The 17272-nt window shown below is 38.8% G+C and overlaps 1 protein-coding gene across 10 annotated transcripts in view; it reads right to left on the reverse strand.

Moving 5' to 3' along the window:
* The window catches only part of Btk29A (tyrosine-protein kinase Btk29A), a 341971-nt gene that overhangs the window by 88069 nt on the left and 236630 nt on the right, over positions 1 to 17272 (reverse strand). The window contains exon 1 of one of the 10 annotated variants that reach the window (XM_033341000.2): positions 10555 to 10898. The exons of the other annotated variants lie outside the window; for them this stretch is intronic. Within the exon in view, the coding sequence (XP_033196891.1) occupies positions 10555 to 10657 (103 nt within the window). The 5' untranslated portion in view covers positions 10658 to 10898. Of the gene's footprint in view, positions 1 to 10554; positions 10899 to 17272 lie in introns of those variants that run through there. 10 annotated transcript variants of the gene reach the window in all.

Below are 17272 nucleotides of genomic sequence, written 5' to 3' on the forward strand. Positions count from 1 at the left end.
CCGGGGAGCTACGAGAGGAAAAAAGAGGAAAAGCCAGTTTCACGGGAAGTCGAGACACGACCGTGAACTTGCGTCGGTTTTTCCAACTACTGTCGACAAGAGGCCGGCCTTTTTTCCACGACCTACTTCCCCCTCCACAAGGCCATTCTTTAAAACGCGCCTTCTGCTTTTCCAGGCTAATTAAGCGATTCGAAACGGGTCTAATTATTCCAGCGACCGATCCGCGTGATCTCGAGCGTTCGGATTGTTGGACGAGGAGTGGCAAGGTGGCAGGAATAAATCGTTTTTCGAGGAGCGATGGGAAGATGGGGCGAAAGAGAGCGAAGGAGTAGGGATAGAGAGTGGTGGGGGAAAAGAGGAGAATGGCACGGCAGGAAGGGGATGAGGCTCGCGCGGAACAACGTTGCTCGTTGGATGGAAACGAGGGTCGATACTTCTGGCCGAGAAATATCGTCGATAAATTTCCGCTTGTCGCCGATACGTAGATGCCTCGCTCGTGATATTTTGTTGCCGTGACGGTTTCTAATAAAGCCGCGGCACCGAACTTTCCTCTGGGGAAGAACCAGGCTATCGATCCTGCGACTCGCGGAACGATCTTCCAAGATACTAAGGCGCTGTTGCAATTCGGCACGAGAAAGTCCGAGTCTGACGAATTAAGACGAATGTCGCGGTGGCCATCGATGACTCATCGATCTTCGGTCGGCTAGCTGTTCGTGACGCGTCCAGCGTCCAGATTTGTTTGTATTTGCTGACAGAGAGGTCGGTGGAGAAGTAGAGTTTCTGATTGTTAGCTGATAACGAGTAGGATCATTCTATTTTGGAAAACCAGACGAGTTTTCTTTTTATTATTTAATTCGTATCTTACAATTTGTCCAGCTGGACATTTGGTAAATTTTTCTAGCTTAACTGCTAAATAAAAAAAGTGGATGGCTAACCCCAGCGGGATACCATCTTCGAATTTGACTAGTTTATTTCTTTAGTGAGGTTAGTGGGGTATTTACTTTTTAGTCTTCTTTCTATGAGAATTTAGCCGATATTTTCGCTGTTCGGTGGAAATGTCAGGTGAGTTTGTAAATTTGTGGGTGTTTTTAAAGTAACAGAAGAAAAAGACGAAATTTCATTCTTGAAGAAGCAAATTTTTACTTTTTCCCGGAGAATAAGAATTGCAGTATTTTGAAAGATTCTTTTCTCACTGAAGTATGTGCCATCTGATGGTAACTTTTTCTCAATATGATTTTGAGAAATAAAATAATCAAACAGGAAGATGGTATCCCACCAGGGGTAGAGCCATCCACTTTTTATCATTTAGCAATAAAGCTAGAAAAATGTAAAGTACAAATTAAATAATAATAATAATAAAAAAAAAACATGATCTTGAACTTAGGAATCACGTGTGTTTTAACAGAACAGTGGTAAAGTAGGAAATCGTAGACCGACTGGATAATTGCGAGAACTTTCTGCTTCAATTGCTTTTTCGTATTGGGTAATTGGCTGTCTCACGATGGACATTATTCTATCGCTTCTTTCTATTCAGTTTCATACCTCTGTTTTCTGCAGTTTGATTTATAATCAGAAAAGAGGAAATGAACGTTCTATTTCATTACAGAAAGTCCACAGTTGCGGTTAGCGTTTTATCTCGGTTCCTTTGGAAGATGGGAAAAGAACGACGACGAAAAAGAACGGTCGAGTCTGTTGACATATGTTACACGTCAGATTTCTGTCAGACCTGTAATTTTTCGCGATCGCGTTCCTTTGTGCCCGAACGATTAACCCATTTCCGCTGAAGATCGTTCTTTGTAAGAGGAGGTGTATGAGGGTAATCGTTCAACGTTTCTACATGACGTCACGGGAAACTTGGAAAATGTAGAAGAAAATCTACGGGAACGATGTTCTGAGAACTGCGAATTCCATAAAATTGTCTACGTCCTTTTGCAAAATATTACATTTGACAATTATCATTCCGAACAAAGCTCGCACAATACTCAGTTCAGTCTGAATAAAACGAAACTTTTTCGATCTATTCCGAAAGATAACAAGAGTTTCGTCGAACTGGAAAATTCCACGAATCTGTGAAAATGTGGTCGTAAGATTTACGAAAGCGATTAAAGTTGTTCAGTTTTATGAAACAGAATAGCTAAAAAAGGAAGAGGAAAAGGAATACATTTTTACAAGCTTTGCTTTTTCGTCAAATGTTACGTAAAATGTTAGCGGTACAGCCAATTACCTTTGAAATTCTAAATTCGCCACTTATCACGTCCGTGACACCTTTTTTGGCATCGAGTCGATCACCTGAACGGTGGCAGCGGCGATTTTCAAGGCTGGCGCGCCTCCTATCGACAAACTTTCTACAAGGAATCGGTGAAAAGCCGAGAAGAACGATCCTCCTTCCTCTCGCCTGCGAGGTCGTTGAACGACGCGACGACACGACACCAGCGCCCCATTCGCTCGCCTGCTGCACACAAACGCGCGAAAGAGGAAGTGGCACTATGAAACGTATTATGAGCCGCGTTTCACACCTGTTTTATATATAGAAATACGTGCAACTATTTCTGCTGCTAGCTGTCTTACGTAATAACATAGGCCGTGAATGTTAATGCAGCTGTGGGAAATTTAAAGGTACGTAATATGTAAAAATATATGAAACATCGAAAGCGTAGCGCTCGTTGCAAAATTTCATGCGCGAGACGAATTTATGCTTAGGTTCTACATTTTCACTTGCATTTAGAAAAATATAAATTTCCATAAACATTTGTTCTTCAAACATCGTTACACGTGGCAACGAGTATAAAATGTAATTTAAAGGATCACGATACGCTACGTCCTGCCACTAACATCATGTCGACAAATTTACTTCTGATTCCGTGGAAAGAATTCTTTTTTCTTTTTAGTTAACAAAACATTACAACCTTAAGCGAATAAAAAGGAAAAACAATAGAGGAACAAAACGGTGATACGAATTCTGTGACAGCGATTGGGGTTAGGTTGAGGTTAGGTTAGGCATAAAGAATACGCGTAGATGGCTGGTCGGTGTGGAAGGTTTCGCGCGAATGTACAGTTCGTTCAATTTGACAAAACGTTCTGTTCTAAACTATTGTTGGTTGGCAACTAAGTAATTGCGGACTTTTCATTAGCTGGTATTGTCGAAATCTGCAATTGCTTAGTTGCCAACCTAATATTTTAGAGTAACTAACGAACTTACACAGATGCAGGAACGAGACGCTGTGACCCGAACACGCGTAAGTCATAAAGGAACAATAAACTGTTTGTCAGGCGTGGAACACCTGACGCGTTTTGCAGGTAGATAACGAGGCAATCGCGCGGCCTTGCGTTGCAAACGACATTCGCAAGGCCACGCATGCTCATTATGTGCCCTTCGCGTACGAAAATCCACGAATCGAACACGGCAATATATCGGAGGTCGGACGAGCTTCCGCTTGTCCATGCGTCGTCGACCATCCGACGAATTTCAATGAATCGCGGACAGAAATGTAAAAAATAACAATCATTTTCTCTGACAGTACAACCCATTGATCCTTTTTTTTTTTCTTCTTTTTCGCGAATGGAGATGTGTTTTTCTTTTCTTGTATCTTTTAGCCAAATTTGATTTATCTTTTATTTAAGACTTTTGCAAATGATTTTCTGGCTAATTTATTTTATCAATTACTCACAGTAGCAACGTATTTGTATATGAAACAGGATGCTGTACAGTTTAAATGTATTTATTGTTTGATTAATTAACAACTTGTTAAAGTACAACGTTCTGGAAGCTATATGCCATTGCTAAAAACTTTAACGACAGTCGTCTTAGTTGCAAGCCCCTCGATTTTAAAAAATGCATTTTGCACAGCAAAGAATATTTTTTTTTCTTTACTACGCATGCCTTTTTTCTCTCTATCATACAGCAGACATTTTGATTGGGGTTAGGTTGAGGTTAGGTTAATTCACAACTTCTTAGAGTACAACGTTCTGGAAGCTATATCCCATTGCTAAAAAATTTAACAACAGTCGTCTTAGTTGCAAGCCCCCCGATTTTAAAAAATGCATTTTGCACAGCAAGGAATATTTTTTTTTCTTTACTACGCATGCCCTTTTTCTCTCTATCATACAGCAGACATTTTGATTGGGGTTAGGTTGAGGTTAGGTTAATTCACAACTTCTTAGAGTACAACGTTCTGGAAGCTATATCCCATTGCTAAAAAATTTAACAACAGTCGTCTTAGTTGCAAGCCCCCCGATTTTAAAAAATGCATTTTGCACAGCAAGGAATATTTTTTTTTCTTTACTACGCATGCCCTTTTTCTCTCTATCATACAGCAGACATTTTGATTGGGGTTAGGTTGAGGTTAGGTTAATTCATAACTTCTCAAAGTACAACGTTCTGGAAGCTATATGCCATTGCTAAAAAATTTAACAACAGTCGTCTTAGTTGCAAGCCCCTCGATCTTAAAAAATGCATTTTGCACAGCAAAGAATATTTTATTTTCTTTACTACGCATGCCTTTTTTCTCGCTTCCAGACCGCAGACATTTTGATTATCCTGTTAGAAATAAGTGTGCTTACATAATAGTCGACAGTTGTATCGCTGATGATGGAAACAAATTGGCGGCGCAACAATTATACCGTGACAGACAATTATTGACTGTGGCATTCACTACACGCCTTCCATCGTTTTCTAAGCGTTTAATGTCGTGTTTCTATAAATCGTGTCTGGTTTCGGTGATTTTGTAATCGTCTACGCGGAAACGTTCATCGCAATTGGTAACGAACGATATATCTCGGGTGTTTGGTTCGAAACGAGTGGCTCTTCTTCTCGCAGCACGACTTTCACTTTTTTTACTCGCTTTTCTTCGCTCTAGACTTGTCCTTCTACCACTTTCATATCTTACACGGTTAAAAACCTGGAAAGTTTAATCATTTCGATCTACGGAATTTTAGAAAGTTAGCTTCTTTTCGTTGCCTATGTCGATACGCAGATATTGTTCTTAAATGTTCGCTATGTGGAACATTGGCGGAAAATGGAGACGAGATCAAGTACATTTTGAAATCTAACATTTGTATGGAAGCTTTTAAAAAGTATTGATTTGGTAACTGATACCACCTAACGACAAAACCCGCAATCACTTATTTGCAGATCACCTAACCTCAACCTAACCTCAATACGTAGAAAGTAGCAGAAAGGAAGAAACTTAAAAACTTTGTCGATAACGAACCAGAATCTAACTTGTAGGTGTTTGAAAGCTCTCAATTATATGATATTTACCACACGACTAATTATGTCTTAAATACATTCCAAAGTTGGTACTCTATCAACATCACTAAGCGAATAAAACTTCTAACCTCAAAAACTATCTACCAGCGTTTATCATACGATACATATCAGCCTTAATTTAATTAAAACACCTTCTCTTTCGCACAATTATATTATTAACTGTTTCCTTGTTATTTCACTCTTCACTGTTTACACGTATTTCATTTCTTCTTTTTATTTCAGTTAAACATCCTGTGATTATCCCATTAAACATAGAAGCTCACTCAGCTTGTCTATCATTTTCCACGATTAAACAGGATTATCATTTGATAGCCGATCCACGATATTACACGTGTCCGTAGACAGAAATACCGTATGCACTTTGCGTACAAAGAAACCGCCGACGTTCCTCCACTTCCGGTTGCATTCATCCGCCTCGAGCACACGGTATACGGATCGTATAAAACGCATAAACAGAGGGAACGGAAATTGGTAATGATGAAAACGCGTAGCAGAACGATGCTTCGTGTTTTTATTACGGCGAGCCAGTCGGTTGGAAGCGTTTAAAAGAATATTCCGACTGACGGCAAGATAAATCTCGCCGCGTCGTTTCTACGATCGTTTCTATGAGAGCGGTTCTCTCTATAAAACGGATGGAACCATGAAGAATCATTTCTATGAGCGAACGTTTTTATATGAAAGAGGTGGCTTCACATAGCATCGTTTCAGCGAAACAGCGTTCCTTTTACAAAAAAAAAAAAAAAAAAAAAAAAAAAGAGGAGAAGAAGAAGTGGCAGACCCATGCAAGATCTCTTAACGCTATTTTTCTGTACAAAAGATAAATCTCAGTGCAGGAAAATACATGGTAAAGAATGGAATGGGCCTTAGCGGAAAGGTAAATGGGGCTTTCGTTGAAGAGAAGCCTGTTCGGATTTTGAAATCCAGTTGAAAAGGATAACGTACCGAGTGTGTCGTTTTAACTTCGTTGCCTGGCTTTCAAGTTACTGATATTTTTTATTAATAAGAAGCTCCGTATTAAAATTCGTCCAGTGAAATCGACGAAATTTACGATGTTCGTTACTTTGTTAAATACTAACATTAAATGACCTTCGTCATTTAATAAACGAGGAAGAGGATATATTTGTAGATTTGAACGAATTATTCGCGGCTGATTTGCGAACAAAAGTGGAAGCAGAAATTCGAAGGCTTGTCCTTGAATGTTGATGCAGCTCGGAGATATTCTAGTCGCTTGGTGAAATTTGACTTTCAAATAATTATAAATTGCCTTGCCTCGTACGATTCGTCGTTTCGCATAAGCTACAGTGCTACAGATAAACAAACCGAAGTGTACAATTTCACCGAGAAAAAAGCGAAAAGAAATATAAATAAAAAACTGTTACTTATACGCTTGATATTTGAAAGTATATTCTATGATGTATCGTTTTCCAAGATGATATGTAAATATGTTGAAGACTTTCTTGATTATTTCAAAAGTAATATCTTAAAACGATATTTAATATTTCGTAGCGTTTCGTACATTCGGAATTTTGACAATAGCAACATGCAAAAAGCAGTCTGAAAGCGGAAAGAAAGTTTCGAAATGAGACGTACTCTGTCGTTTCCATAACCTACACGCGGCTCTGACATCTACTTTGAATATTACACGTGTCGAACGAGACTCGTCGAAATGCCAAGTAACCTTCGCTATTCCAATCAACTTGTATACGAGCACGTTTCCGGCCTGCCGCTCAATTTCGCCTGAAATTGCACGCGCCATGAAAAAGTAAATTCTTTGTCAGCCATAAAAATATCCCGTCTGTCACCTATAGGTCCAGCCACCATCTTTTCACCAGCTATAATCTATGGCGAATAGAAACGAAAATGGCCGACCGACACGCGAAGTCTAATAGTAGGTCAACGCACTATTGCGTTATCCTATTGGTGTGTTAATCAACAATAGAACAAATAGAACAAATTCCGGAAACTTTTTGTTTTTAGTATATCTAAAAATTGGCAAGCGCTGCTTTTAGGAAAATCAATTTTAACGAAAATGTAAACATGATTGGCACAGTGAGTAGTAGAAAAATATTAATACAGGTTAGGTTTTCCTGTGAAACATACAATTTTTTTCGTAACACATATACTTTTGTGTAAAAAATTTCAACGTTTCGTAATTTATTAGCTTGAAGCAGCTGTATAGTGACACGTACACAGTCGATCGCGTTTTCAACGAAATTTCACATTTCGATTACAGTTTCTCTTCGAACCGCTTATCATCGTAAATCGTAATTAGCTCGTAATAATTAGTTGTTTGAAATTAAACGAGTTCGAAGCTCGTTACGGGTTTGAGTAACCGTTTGACTCGTTCCTTTGGAAGTAACTACACGTTAGTACGTTAGATATGGGGAATGGCGGATGAATTGGAACGAAGAGTACGGGACAGAATGGCGCTCTTGACATTAGGCGTGGCAAGAAAGTTGCGATTCCGTTCTCGTAAGAGCGCACGATATCGTGACGGTAATGTGTTCGGTTGTGGTTGCTTCGTGCCGTGGAAATTATCGTAGCGGTCGCATAAACAGTTTGTTTTAGTCGTAATGGCGTTTGTATGCATCGCAGCTAGCTTTCAAGACTTTAGTTTCAACGAACGATAGATTATTATTAACAACAACACGAAGCAGGACCGTTAACGTCTCTGACGAATCGAAAAGAAAAATCATACAGACGATTAATTTGTAATATTCTCGTCAAGTTTGAGAAATTTTCGAAAGATTGAGGAACGCGATTAAACTGAAATGATCCGTAGCAGCATCGAATTGCGAAATCACACACGAAATCAAATCTGCCATCTGAAAAAAATTGCGTCGAACAATGTAGAAAATTACCGAAGAATCCACGTTTTCTACCAATTGCACAATCTACCGTGTTTTGACCTTTCCATACGATCCCTCTCTCCGCTTATTTCTCGGCTACAATCGCTCGTGCGCGTTACATAAAATTCAATAATTACCCAATGATTGGCATCGAATTCGAATTCGATATACGTATCTGTATTCGATCGTTTCTATCAATCGCGATATCACGTGTCCGTTCTGCAGGCGTCGAAAACAAGAAAGTTGTGTGCTCTCATGCGCGTCTCATGGTGTCTGTGTGACCTTTCGTGTTTTGCGTAACCGATATTCCAATATGAATACAATCGAGCGAGGCGCGTGGATGCTTTCGACCGAGATAAACCGAAGAATGGCGAAAAAACGCGACGAAGAAACCAATCGAGCATCTGGTCGATCTTTCTTACAACCCTCGATCGATTCTCCGTGTATTACGTAAAATCAATTTTACGTAACCTACAGAAATTTTTGAAGATTACGATTCGTATCGATTTTAGGCGCGGTTCGCCGAAGATAAATTTCACGCTTGTATACAACACTGTTGTGTGTCTAAAAGTAATTTCTTTCTGACGTTTTGCCAGCTTTGTAGTTAGAATTTAAAAACGCAGTGAAACGATGCCTCGAACAGTGTAGCGTACAACAGCGTTAAGCGTGAAAATTCGAGCCGGCAAACCTTCGAGTCTTTTACTCGAAGATAGATTTGTTATTAGAATGATTTGTTGCTTGGATTTGTTATTACAGTGATTTAACGATTATATGGTTATTAAGTCATCATGCAACGTTTATATGCAAATTTCTCCACCAGCGATGCAAACGTGATTGTAATTTAACAAATAACACTTGCAAGGCCGCATATAAACGAGCAACGTAACGTGGCTTTCAATTTGGCAAGTATATATTTTTAAGGCTCGTTAAAGGCGAGCAACGCGAAATCGTTGGAATTTCGTAATTGTGACGCCACGCAATTTCGTAGCTTTATATTATAGCAGGATTACAAGCTTGTGTGCGTTGAACCATTATGTCCGTTACAGACCACGTGTTGTGTCGTGATTTCGCGTGTTATAGCGATATCGCGTGGCACTTTGACGAACTAATATCTTTAACAATAATCTTAGTATTTTGAATACAATTTTAATAATAATATCAACGCGTAAATGCCGTGTTATTTTGTCGTGATTATTAACTCACTATCACTTATTTACACCGATATTCAATTCTACATGTTCTAGGAAATTATTAAAATTACTGTCCTGGCAATGCTCATTCCACTGCAAAGCGGAATATTTCTGATGTTGAGAAGCGAAAATGAGATTTATAAGGAAAAAACGTTTAGAATTATAAAAATCGGTCGCCTGATTTACACGGCTAATTAAACGACGTTGTCACGATTAATAAACCGAAGGAAATTAAATCGATTTCCTGGCACTCGTGATACACGCGTTTGGCTTTTCCCGAACGTTTGAGATAAGCGATTATCGTGGCTCGCTATCGTATTTGGTGCCAAATCGATACTGTAAGATTTGATAAAAATCTTAAGCGTTTAATTGTACAGTCGATACGCCTAATTTCCGAAAAGCTGCTTTCTTACAGTTACGACATTTATCTTGCGTAAAATCAAATAAAATCGAAAGTAATTTTCCACATCGAAACTGAATGTCTTCATTTCTTATTCGATGAACAAGTTCCCTTAAAATTAATGATTCAGAATTTGAACATTAGCAATATACTTAATAATTATGAATTTGCTATTCTTAAAAAAAGAAGAAAAAATATTGTTGAAATTAAACACTTTGAGGTTAAAAGTTGTCCATAAAATATCTAATTATGAATTTATTATCCGGTAAAAAGAATAATTAATCTTGAAATAAACACCACAGAATTGAAAAATTGACAATGTCATTTATAATGATATTCACAGTTTAGAGTCTTAAATCAAAATTCTTAAAATTAAGCTCGCCTATGTATTAGGTTATCCGAAAAGTTTCTTTCGTTTCATAAAATGACAATAGATGAACAACAATTTCTGTTTCATATTATTTTATTGAATTAGGTGTGATCCATTTCGTTCTATTCCTATTATTATGTTCGTGCATAATTCAATAAATTAATATGCAACAAAAAACCTTGTGCGTCTATTATTTCCTTATCAAACGGAAGAAACTTTTCGGATAACCTAACATAAAGTACGAAGGTTGGACAAAATAATTTAGACACCTCGTATGTGTCATATATGTATGTATACATGTATATACATACATTTTGACCGATCCCTGTTTCCCTCTTTATTGCTAAAACTTTTAACTTTTCAACGTAGAAGACACTTTCTGAATTTATAAAGAAAAATTGTTTAAATATAATACTAGAACACAGTGGAGATACGTAGGATGAAATACGAGTAGATTAAATATAATTAAAACGTACCAGAATTGGTGTGGCCGTGTCCAGCGCTGGTGCTATTCGTCGCCGAGTGAACAGCGTTGGTCGCCGCGTTCGCGACATGCTTCAACGCGCTTATCACCATCATATCTTTTATCACACTCGAATCTCCGGCTATCCCATGCAGGATATCCAGGAACACGATATCCAAACAACTATCCTCGACCGACGTAAAACCAACCGAATTACCTTGAAACTTCCAACAATCGGAAAATCAACATTCTCACCATCTTAAAATTTCTCCATTGCGATTTTCACAGCCGTGTATTGTTCGAAATATCGTTCAAAAAATCGGTTTTAACGAGATATTACAAACATCTATATTAAACTATAACTTTGCTATTATTATTAAATGTCCTAATGTTTATAGCATTTACTAGAATATTAAGTACTTTCCTGTGAATATATTTATGCGTTAAATTAACCTTTAGATCTAAGAACGGATTACAAACACGAATTCGTTGAACTTCGTACTTAAAATCTCGTTGGATCGTTCGCAAGTTTTATGCAACCGATCTGCACAGAAAGGTGGAAGAACGCATGAAAGACGTGGGCCAAGTATAACGTAAAACGAAACAGCCGATCGTGACTGTCGTCTAGGCTCGACTAAATCGTTCCAGCACGTAGAGAACGCGAAAGCCAGCGCTGCCATCACGCACACACACACACACGCACACGGGAGCAAGGTGCCGCCCCTCTTCTTCTTTCGGCCTTCTTCATCGCAGTTTCACCTTCACGGAAGTCTTGCGAACCAGGCTGACGCGTGTAGGTGTTGGACAACACCGGTGGATCCACTCTATTTCGCCAGCTGGAGGCGGATGACCTGCGAACGTTACACGCCGCAGGCTTTGCGATAATCGAATTGTTAGGCTCGACGATTCCGCGTTTTCGACCTAGTTCATCTGACCTAGTCCAGACATCCCTGTGATATCCTCTTCCTGGACCAACGAGCGTGTACACTTTCAGAGAGATATGTAGTGAGGTTATAAAGTAAAGCATTGTGTACTATAATATAAGACAGCAATACGGTAGAATAACACGTTGGGTGTCAGGGTTATACAGTGGCTACGAAAAGTATTATTTTGCAACGAAGCGTCTTTTTATTTGCTTCTACGTTTAATTTTCATAATATCAAAGCTTTGTTGTCGCATGAAAGCACTGCCGGATGGTACGACGTTTAATGTACTTGGGTTTAATTAATTAGCGTGAACGACGCGATAAGTAGAATGATGTGCAAACATATTTTTACATCTTCATGCTTCTTTAGTTTCGATAGAGATGCATCGTGGTGTCTCATGCACGCGTTTAGAGATTTATTTCTGCAGTGATATATACTTCCGATAAATCGTTGTGAAATTTACATATAAACGTTAGATGATGGTTTCACTCGTAACTGGTAAAGTGGGACTTATCAGATTTCAGTCATTCTTATTTTTATATGTGGAAAAAATGTGAAATTTCTGTATGATGAAAACTTCCACCATTTAAATTTCAATAATTTAAAGTTCTCTATAAAGAATACCAAATGATCACGTATTTTTAGAGCGTAGGAAATTTTGTTCAATATATTACGAACAAAAGAACAGTTCCTGGAATGAGTACAGATGCTTATTAACATTAACATCTGAACAATTTTCTAACCTTATTTTATTTCTTCCACTGACTATACATCGAGCCTTGACTCGATAAATGGCGGACAATATCGAGGCTGACAGACTTGTTTGGGGACTTCTCGTAAGAACGATTCATCTTTCTTATGGTTTCTGTGCTAGCGTGTGGTAAAGTTTTTTTAAAGATAACAAGGAGTTTACCGACTACCAGATATCGAATTACGCTGTGCCACGTTTTACAAGAAATACGAGTAGCACTGAATTTGTAAATTCTATGTTTTTGGGCTTATTTCTTATTTCTTAATAGATCTGTGGCGGCACTCGACAGCACAGATACCGCCACTCGACACAACAACTAACGGTAGCGCAGTGGTTAGCGCATTAGATTACGAACGTTCGGAACGCGGGATCGAATCCCGGCGACGAAGTCCGATTTTTCTTCCACGATTCTAAAACAGGAAGAAAATAATATAGCAGTACCCCCAGCAGTGACATCTACAGCCACCAGCCACGATCATTACGAACACGACATATTCACCTCAGATCTAAGTTGTGTTGTCGCTGGTTCTTCTACGTTCCTGTTTTTATTTGAAAATTATTTTCTCACACGAATCCGATCGTTTCCGAGTTTCATCAAACGTCAGGCTCAGACTCGTTGACGCAAGCGATCCGCTAAGACCGAGGTTAATAAAATTGCATTTGCGTGGATAAGTATCGGCTGCGTGAATTCCTCGACGCGAGAACCTTAACGGGGTTAATTGGTTTCCACGCGATTACACGAGTGAAGCGTCTGGGAAAAAGATACTCACAAAAACGATATTTCCTTTTTCGAGTGTCTGGAAGCCAGACGAAAATCGTGGTTCACGGGGGAATTTCGAGTTAATTAGCCGTTGCGATACGTATAAGGCACGCAACCGCGATTCGTTTGATTTTCGTAATCGGCATGGGTCACCGGTTTCGATTTGTGGAACACCCGTCCTTTTTCTCGATCGAACCGTTTGACACTGATTTGTTCGTAGATATTTTTCGCGGCTTGGTGTACTATTTAATTTTATCTGAATTTCGTTAATAACTTTGCTGTAGAATTTTGTTCATTGGTTTTCTGAAAGTCAGCGAGTCATATGTACACACGTTAAGTATAATGTCAGGAATTTTGTATTTGATTAGACAGTTAACTGCGTTCGACTTGTGTGTACGTCAATGCAAAACTATATTTCGGCGCTGTTAACGCGTGTACTCGTCGTGTAAAACAAAAAGTTACCATTTACTATAAAATCTCAAAATTTTAGTAAAAAATAATATGAATGACATTTAGTGGCATGTTTCTTGTATACTTTTAGTAAAATTGTGTATTTTATAAAAAAGAAAATGTAGAAAGAAAAAGTTTGATTATTTGATTACTGTTTTTTATAAATTGAGTATAAATAAAAGATTATTTTCCTCAATGCATTGGCTGTTACCCGAATTCCTTTGTGTACTTTATTATTTTGGGGCAATTTTTAAGCTTTTAATAACAATACCTTTTTTTCAACAATGAATCGTTAATTTTTTGTCGAATAAAAATTTTTTGTCGACGTGTATATTCGTTATTACTTGATTTATGTATTTATGTTAACTAGATATTCATATTATCATGGATTTCTTCTTTATCGAATTGTCTGATTTTATAAAAAGTAATATAATTTCACAATCTCAGGAAAAGTCATGATTTATACAATTCTACTCAAAAAATGAATCGTGGGATAGACGGTATATCCTTTATCCTGCAACCCCTATTTTCCAATTTTCTTTTCAAATTTAATTTCCAGTAAAATCTATCTGTTCTCTACCTAACCCTGCGATGTAAACAAATACTCTTACGCATACACAAATATAACCAGTGAATAAAGCACTAATAAAAAACTGCATATATCATTCGATAACACGCTAATCGCTAAAACTACCTTTACCTTCCAGTAAATACAAAAAGCAGAGAAAACAGAGTGCATCGTCTTATCGATCGGATTTTGAAAACTAAACGAATAAAGTTTGACACAAAAGCCATCAACCGCCGTTGCAGCGGAGCGTTTGTCGTCCCCAGGCGATACGCGATAATCCGTCGGGCGATCGGTGGTCTGTTTACTTCGGTAACGTTACTCGATACTCTGGTGGTAACCCAAGAGCAAACCGAGTGCCGACGGGCTGCGTGCCCCCACGATCCTTCATTCGAATTAATACGGCACCAGACGCTGGGCATCGTGCGCGGTTGGTGAACGGAGGCAGGAGTCGGGTTTCATTTGCACAGGTAAAGCTCCCGTGAGCCAGGCAGGTGAACAAATCGAGGAACAAGAAAAATATTACGCGACCACCTACCTTACCGCTTGTTGCACAGCCATATCCTTCTTTCTCGCCACGCCGCTGACATGATTTTACTTTTCAACGTTACGCCGCGCTACGGAGCGGTACAAAAGTAGTGCGCGATCCAACGTTTCCATATATCTTGTTTATTTGAAGAGAAAAATCGCCGGGAAAAAATTCCACGAGCATTCCATGGTAATGGCAGTGTGGGAACCAAGTGTCGGATTTAATTGTTTATCAAGGAACAGTCCTGTTTCGTAATCGCTGAAACGCGCTAGTAAATGGAAACTGCACAACGCTTAATGTTACGTCGTACAGTGTACAGGGCTTGAAATTAAAGTGACATTTATATGGAAGTGATGTAATATACGTAATATATAGACACTATACGTATTAGCATGTAGTGATTGATTTTGATGATAGTGATCAACCACGCTGCTCCAGGGTCAAGATTAGTTGGGATGAGATCGCACATCACAGAATTTGTATTTCAAATTCCTTTTTATCGTCTTATAGATAGCTAGAAAATAAAATTCTTATAGTAGGAACGAAATACAAAAGTCCATATGAAAAACCAATTTACTGTCGTTCAAAATTCAGATCATATTTTACGTTAATTTTCAACTGCAACTTTGTCATAATTTCTCCAATTCTTTTTCTTCGGTTACATCGAGCCTCGCAATTGAAATTGTAATTATAACTCGCAAAGCGGTCCGTAATTCATATTCAGATTGAAATTTTTCATTGAAGTATCTCAGTCACGAAGAATTCAATATATTTCTATTTCGTCATTCGAGAATCATTTCTCCATTGTAGCGGCACTCGACAACAAAGCTTTCCAACGGTTTTGTCGGTATAAAGTATATCACCGAAGCGTAAATGCCGACAGGCCTAATGAGCCATCGATATCCCTACGGTCCTTTCGTCGAATATTTCGAAGAAGGCGTACGTGGCAACGATCGCGAATGCCTAAAGAAAGCGTGGGTAGTGGGGATATTGAGGGGCGACAAAAAGAAACAGTTGAGTTGTAACCGAGAAGCGAGAATAGTCAGTTAGAATCGAGAGTTGTACGTAAAGAGTGGGAAGCGAGAATTGTTAATAAATATACTGTTAAACACCGCCGAGTATTTCTTTGGCACCACTCTACACGTCCTACACTAAAATCACCTCACCATGTTCAGTATCGCATATTATTAATAAAAGTTATATGAAAAGGATATCGAATGTTGTTTTCCCACGCGAGCTTTCAATTTTTCATCGCGTCACTTTTGCATTCACCTATCGAACTCAGGCTGCGTGCGAAATAAATAATATGCAACTGGAATCCTGTTCCAGTGTATCTCCTCATGCATATTCCAATACTTCCAGTTAGAGACAGATGCGGAAGATTCCCGGCGTTTCCTCACGGGGCACCGTACATTTTTACGATTACATTCTATTCCAGGCATGCTTCACGCCCGGTGATAGCAATGTAGCGATACATGAGTCAACGGAAGATGCGAATCGGCAGAGACTCGTATTGTTGTGCCTTGCAGTGCCAACGTTGTTTTAGTTTGCTAGGTCTAAAAGTAAACAAACTCCGAACAAAACATTATCGCTGTTATTTCTAATCGTCAACAGGAGTTATAGAACTTTTTGTAATACCACCGGTCGATACAAATGGACAAACGTGCTCTCTAGGACAGTCATTATAGCGAGACACACAGTCAAATAGCACAAAGGATATAACCTAACAAACACGAAGATGGTACCCCGCTGGGGGTAGCCACCCACATGTTATATTATTATACCACTAAGCTATAATATTTTACCAAATGTCCTACTGGACAAATTGTAAAATTTAAATAAATAAATAAATAAATGAAAAAAAACAGTCAAATAGCGAGCGACGATTGCGACCGCCAGACACTATCCCTGTACTTGTATTTAAAATGATTTTAATATACGCTGACTATTACAATTTTATCACTCGTCTGTTTAATAAACCAACACGTACTATTGAGATATGTGTAACTTCGTGTGCTACACGATATTAACCGCATAGTAGTGACATACATATATGAATATGAGTGTGTGTGGGAGTACGTGCGTGCGCAGCGTGTGGTAAAACAGAAGAATGCAACTGTTGCGTACGCATGGTGATGAAAAAGATGGCGAGAGAAAAAGAGTGATGAGATACGTGCAATGTGTATCTACGAACATCTTGTAAATCACATACTAGATAAATCTGAAACTATTTTAATATCATTTCTACATGTAATGTAAGTGTTCCTATACATTTATTTCGGCGACTAAGATCCACAATTCTCAACAGGTATAACAATTCACCTCAACAATAATGTTCTCTTCTTTATCGTTCGCTTCGCTTATCGTGAATTTCTCGTAGATTGGCCGGCTTTTGCCAAACCGCGACGCAAGATTTGCGGTTATAGTAATAAACGAGCCGTATTTAATAAAACTGAGAAGATCGGAGGACGAAGAGTATATTGGAACAGTAGCAAAGCACTATCCTCCTCTTTCCTCGGTTCTCCTGCCTCTCGAAATCGAATCCCATCAGCGTCACCGCGCAAGTGGCTTCACTTCAAAATTCAATGATCTTCTCCAGCTTTCCGAGCACGAGCCACCGCGGACAGAATCACCGTCCAGATATATCAACCCCGGGTCGCTCCTTTCTCCGTTCCTCCATTCTATTATCGGCAGAGAATGTACGCGTTGTTCGGGAGGAATGATAACTCGCGCCGGAACAACCGACGAGA

Source organism: Bombus vancouverensis, chromosome 18 (genome assembly GCF_051014615.1).
Source record: "Bombus vancouverensis nearcticus chromosome 18, iyBomVanc1_principal, whole genome shotgun sequence".
Lineage (NCBI taxonomy): Eukaryota > Metazoa > Arthropoda > Insecta > Hymenoptera > Apidae > Bombus > Bombus vancouverensis.